Here is a 5563-nt window from a genome sequence, read left to right on the forward strand (position 1 = left end):
TTGTCTGTAAACAAATAGAAATGTAAAAGTTAGGGAGGCGCATCAGGTCCAAAACAAACAGATTCAAACAGTTTCTCCCCTAAAGCAATAACCCTCAATAACTCTCATATGCACTGATTTACATACAGACTGTCTTACTGTGCAATATTTCTTTTTTAATATACACTACTGGTCAAAAGTTTTAGAACAATTTTTCCAGTTTTTTATTGAAATTCAAGCAGTTCAAGTCAAATGAACAGCTTGAAAGGGTCCAAAGGTAAGTGGTGAACTGCCAGAGGTAAATAAAAAAAGGTAAGCTTAACCAAAACTGGAAAATAATGTACATTTCAGAATTATACAAGTAGGCCTTTTTCAGGGAACAAGAAATGGGTTAACAACTTAACTCTATGGAGTCTGGGGCTATTTTGTCCATTTTTGAATTCTTTTCATGTCTTTGTAAGTCATTTTGTGTCTTTTTGTGTCTTTTTTTTGTCATTTTGTGTCTTTTTTTGTCATTTTGTGTCTTTTTTTTGTCATTTTGTGTCTTTTTTTAGTCCTTTAGTCCAACATAAAATGTGATTTTGAATCTTTTATTTAATTTCAAAACACTATCATGCTCAATAAAGAATTTTAAATGTTGCAAATGTGCATTAATTTCAGAGTACACTGAGACATTAAACTGCATCATTTTCAATTCAATTCTGGAAAAGTTGGGGTGTTCTAAAACTTTTGAGCAGTAGTGTGCATTACCTGGCAACGTGCAATATTTGTCCTTCAACGTGTAATATATTTATGAACACTGTGCAGCATCATATCTGCTTTGGGCAAATTGAAAACTGTGCACCTCACCTCCCTTTCCTGCCTATGTTTACATTATATCTTATATATTTTTAAGATCATTTCCCCCAGATTTTGTGTTTTTATCTTGTTTTTAGACTAAACACCTTTTTTGCAGTGTATAACAATCTAGTACATTTTGAGTCTGCCCTTTCATTTATTGTATGTATGTGCTCTGCGTTTACCTGTCACCTTTTTATTAAGTTACTTATTTTATGCATGAATAGAAATATATATATAGCGCAACGCTCACTGTTAGTTTGGGGCGGGACTTCTTTTGTTTTGTGCTTTGTTGTCTGAATTTTTCTAGTTTTTTCTAACGTTTGTGCTTATAAAAATGAAAAAAACAAACAAACAATAAAAAGACTATTAAAAAAAGCACAAGTCTAAATATAAAAAGGATTTTAAAGAAATAAATATTGTAATGTTAGCCCATTTGAACACCTATGGGAGATTTTGGAATAAATCGCAAATAGATAAATTCAAAGCATCTCTAAAAGCACAAAGTTTTACAGACTTGTAGAGTTCTTCTGTCCGTCTGCAGTGTTTTTTCTGATCCATGTGTATGTGAGAGGCCTGATTCAGGCCCAGCTGTCTGATAACAGCTGCATGATAACTTACAGCATGTTTCATCAGATGAAGTTACATCATGATGTTACATGAATAAACTCATTCAGCCTACACTGGTTCTCTTTGCAGGCATTATAGAAACCTTTGTTGGACGTAAGTACGATGATTATTCTGCAGTAAATTCAAGTTTATTGGCACTATTTGGGTCCAGATGTGTAATAAACTCATTCACCTTCTTCTTTTATCCTCCTCACTCTTCTTCTCTGTTCTTCTCTGTTCTTCACTCTTCTTCTCTGTTCTTCTCTGTTCTTCACTCTTCTTCTCTGTTCTTCTCTCTTCTTCTCTCTTCTTCTCTGTTCTTCTCTCTTCTCCTCTGTCTCCTCCTGCTCTGGTCCCTCTGAAGGGTTTGATGGAGAGCTGGTCGAATGTCAGCGGGAACTATCGTTATATCCGGAGGAATTCTCGCCGGAGTGATCCTGCTGTGCATCGTAGCAGTGCTCTGTTACTGTAGACTCCAGGTATCTGGCACTGTGTCTGCATCATCTCAATATAAAGAGGAGGAACTGTGAATATCATGAGAACATTTATTGGTAGTGTAGTTTGCTTTTGAAATAACATTGAACTCCATGCAACTAAAACTCTCAACTGGAACCAATATTTTAGGTAAAAACTCACCATATTCAACAGTTGAATAGATTGAAAAGCATGAAAAAGAAGCCTAAAAACTATTTTTTTTTAGGTTTTACTAACTATACAAGGCAAAAAAAAGACACATGTTCTTGAAATAAGCACATGAAGCTATGATCAGGAGGTAAATTATACTTAAAACAAGATGATTAAGATACTATTGATAGATAGAAGAGGAAAATACTTGGTAAACTTCATGTTTTGACTTATTGGCTCTCAATCTCAGAACCCATCGACTGTCAGTGTGATGACAGTTCAAACTGTCCAATTGGCAATTTTATTGATACTTTTTTGTAGGTATTTTAGGTTGAGATGATATTTCAGCTAATCTCTATGAACTCATATTTTCCAATAATTGAGATAAATTTTTTAAAAAGATGATTAGACGATAGCCACACTGCAAAAAAGGTGTTTAGTCTAAAAACCAGATCAAACAGTAAATCTGAGGGAAATGATCTTGCTGCATGGACAGATAATTTACCTTGACAAGATTTATTAAATTAAGATTATTAAATCTAGAAATAAGCATGTTGAACACTTAAAATAATAAATTAACTCTTAAAACAAGATAAAGTAAAGCTGCCAGCAGTGATGAACTGGCCCGAGCAGAGTGACCTGATCATTATTTGGTTCTTACCAAGATAAAAAAAACTTTTGTCTTTTTTGTTATTTTTTTTACCTTTTGTGTTTTTTTGTTTTTGTCTTTTTAGTGATTTTACGTCTTTTTAGTATCTTTATTTGGTCACTTTACGTCTTCTCTGTGTTTTTGTGTCTTTTTTGGGGGGGTGATTTAAGGTCTTTTTTTTTTGGTCATTGTAATTCTTTTTGTGTCTTATTTTGGTGTTTTTTTTGTCTTTTTATATCTTTTTTGTGATTTTACGTCATTTTTTCTTCTTTTTTGGTCATTTTGTGTCATTTTGTGTATTTTTACATCTTCACTTGGTCACTAAATGACCAAAACAGACAAAAAATTTACAAAAGAGGTAAATTAAAGCAATTATTTGTTTCTTACCAAGATAAAAAAAAAACTTTATCTTTAGAAGTGTTAGATAATGTATCTTGTTTTAAGAGTTAATTTCTTATTTTAAGTGTTCAACATGCTTATTTCTAGATTTAATAATCTTAATTTAAGAAATCTTGTCACATGAAATAAAATGCATTGAAGAAAACAACAAATTAACCAAAAAAGAAACAAAATGACCAAAAAAGATGTAAAATGACCAATAAAAAGACACAAAATGACAGAAAAAGACGCATAATCACCCAAAAAAGACACAAAATGAACAAAAAATACCAAATAAATCAGAATCAAGAAAGTGACAGGAATTATTTGAGAAGTGGGGATTAAAAACAAGTGCGTGCACTGCAAAAAAAAGGATTGTTTTAAGAGTAATTTTTTTATTTTAAGTGTTCAACATGCTTATTTCTAGATTTAATAATTGTAATGTAATAAATCTTGTCAAGGTAAATTATCTGTCCATGCAGCGAGATCATTTCCCTCAGATTTACTGTTTGATCTGGTTTTTAGACACACCTTTTTTTTTCACAGTGTAGTGATTTCTGTCCCACCTCCTTCTCCTCCTTATCTCCTCCTCAGTATTACTGCTGTAAGAAGAATGATTCTGAGGTGGACCTGGGCTCCGTGGTGGCAGCGGCGGACCCTCTCTCTCACTTCCCCTGCAACGCCTGCAACGCCCTCGCCATGGACGGCACCGCCATCACGCCCGTCTCCCTGGACCAGCTGGACACGGGTTCCCTCCACAACCACTGCCCCACCTGCTCGCCGTACCTCCGCCGCGCCGGCCCGGCGGACGACATGCGTAACGGCGGGGAGCGGCTGGGCTTCCACACCTACTACGAGAACCCGTCTGTGGCGCTGCCGCTGGCCGCCAACCCGCCAGGCTCCGCCCCTTTGATTTACTACGGCCCCACGGACGTGTTTCCCCCCCCGCCACGCCCCTACAGCACCCAGGTCTGACCTCTGACCCCTGCTGCACCAGGAAGACACACACACACACACATAGAAAACCTCTCTGGCACACTGGTAGGGCTGCACGATTATGGCCAAAATGATTATTTCTATCAATATTTTAATCACGATTATTAGTCACAACCACTCATTATGTTAGGGAAAACATCTGTATTTTTATTGCACTACTTTTAAACAAACAACAGGAACAGTTTTTAGTGTCTGGTGCTTGTTGTAAACAAACAGAGATCACTAAGTGAACACCTCCTGCAGCAGCAGCACATACACACTGTACTGCTACAGAGCTAACTGTTAGCCTATTAGCACATACACACTGTACTGCTACAGAGCTAACTGTTGGCCTGTTAGCACATACACGCTGTACTGCTACAGAGCTAACTGTTAGCCTGTTAGCACATACACGCTGTACTGCTACAGAGCTAACTGTTAGCCTGTTAGCACATACACGCTGTACTGCTACAGAGCTAACTGTTAGCCTGTTAGCACATACACGCTGTACTGCTACAGAGCTAACTGTTAGCCTGTTAGCACATACACGCTGTACTGCTACAGAGCTAACTGTTAGCCTGTTAGCACATACACGCTGTACTGCTACAGAGCTAACTGTTAGCCTGTTAGCACATACACACTGTACTGCTACAGAGCTAACTGTTAGCCTGTTAGCACATACTAACTGTACTGCTACAGAGCTAACTGTTAGCCTGTTAGCACATACACACTGTACTGCTACAGAGCTAACTGTTAGCCTGTTAGCAATTTGCAGACTGGACGCTAAGGGGTTAACATCCCCTCCGGCTCTGCAGCTGGGAGAGACTGCTGCAGGAGGACTGTGCCGCGGCTCGTTAAGAAGAGTAAAAACGAGTCTCCAAAAGTCTCCAATAACACCAGAAGAAGTCGCTGGATTTGTTGCCAGTCGATTTCTTTGTAAAATAGTCTCTAAGGGGGTCTGAAAAGTAGCTAAATATAGCAACAAAGTGGCTAAGTTGGCAGCTTTTACAAATGTTGCGTGTTGTTGTGGCGTTGAGTACTACATCACATCCTGCTTAGCGTTCTATCCAATCAGCAACCAGGCTTTTTTCAGGGGAGAAACACAAACCCGCCCCCTGGTGGTTGGTGGACTACTGGTGTAGAAAGTGCTTCTTTTATTAGATATGAAGGAGTTAATTTACGTTAATTTAATCATGGCGGCCAAAATCGTGATCACGATTAAAGTTCCATTAATTGTGCAGCCCTAACAGCTGAGTGAGCAGCACATGGCCTGTTGTTTGGGACTAAATTCAGTTGATAGATTTCAATACAGCACAATTAAACACACATGCCCACATTACTGTAAACGCTCACCTCCGCCACTGATTCCACACTCATCCGTCAGGGAGGCGACCCATGAACTGAGCCCACTGACGGAGCTCTGTGTGGGCAGAGTTAACCCATGTGGAGCTACAAACAGACAGTCAGAGCAGCAGGAATGTGGTATGATCTCTACTATCATACAAAGACTCA

At 38.1% G+C, this 5563-nt stretch overlaps 1 protein-coding gene across 1 annotated transcript; it reads left to right on the forward strand.

Annotated features, from left to right (window-relative positions):
* Positions 1-994: 994 nt before the first annotated feature.
* On the forward strand, positions 995-4346 carry LOC131988667 (protein FAM163A-like). The gene is made up of 3 exons (XM_059353849.1): positions 995-1539; positions 1790-1904; positions 3671-4346. The coding sequence occupies exons 2-3, from the start codon at positions 1812-1814 to the stop codon at positions 4049-4051; spliced, it is 474 nt and encodes a 157-aa protein (XP_059209832.1). The 5' UTR covers positions 995-1539; positions 1790-1811; the 3' UTR covers positions 4052-4346.
* The last annotated feature ends 1217 nt before the right edge of the window (positions 4347-5563 follow it).

This window comes from Centropristis striata, chromosome 16, assembly GCF_030273125.1.
Source record: "Centropristis striata isolate RG_2023a ecotype Rhode Island chromosome 16, C.striata_1.0, whole genome shotgun sequence".
Lineage (NCBI taxonomy): Eukaryota > Metazoa > Chordata > Actinopteri > Perciformes > Serranidae > Centropristis > Centropristis striata.

Bases quoted from the DNA above. Each gene is read 5' to 3' on its own strand.
- LOC131988667 (XM_059353849.1), top strand. From the start codon at position 1,812: ATGTCAGCGGGAACTATCGTTATATCCGGAGGAATTCTCGCCGGAGTG. The intron at 1,905-3,670 runs GTATCTGGCACT...TCTCCTCCTCAG, and splicing joins TCTGTTACTGTAGACTCCAG to TATTACTGCTGTAAGAAGAA.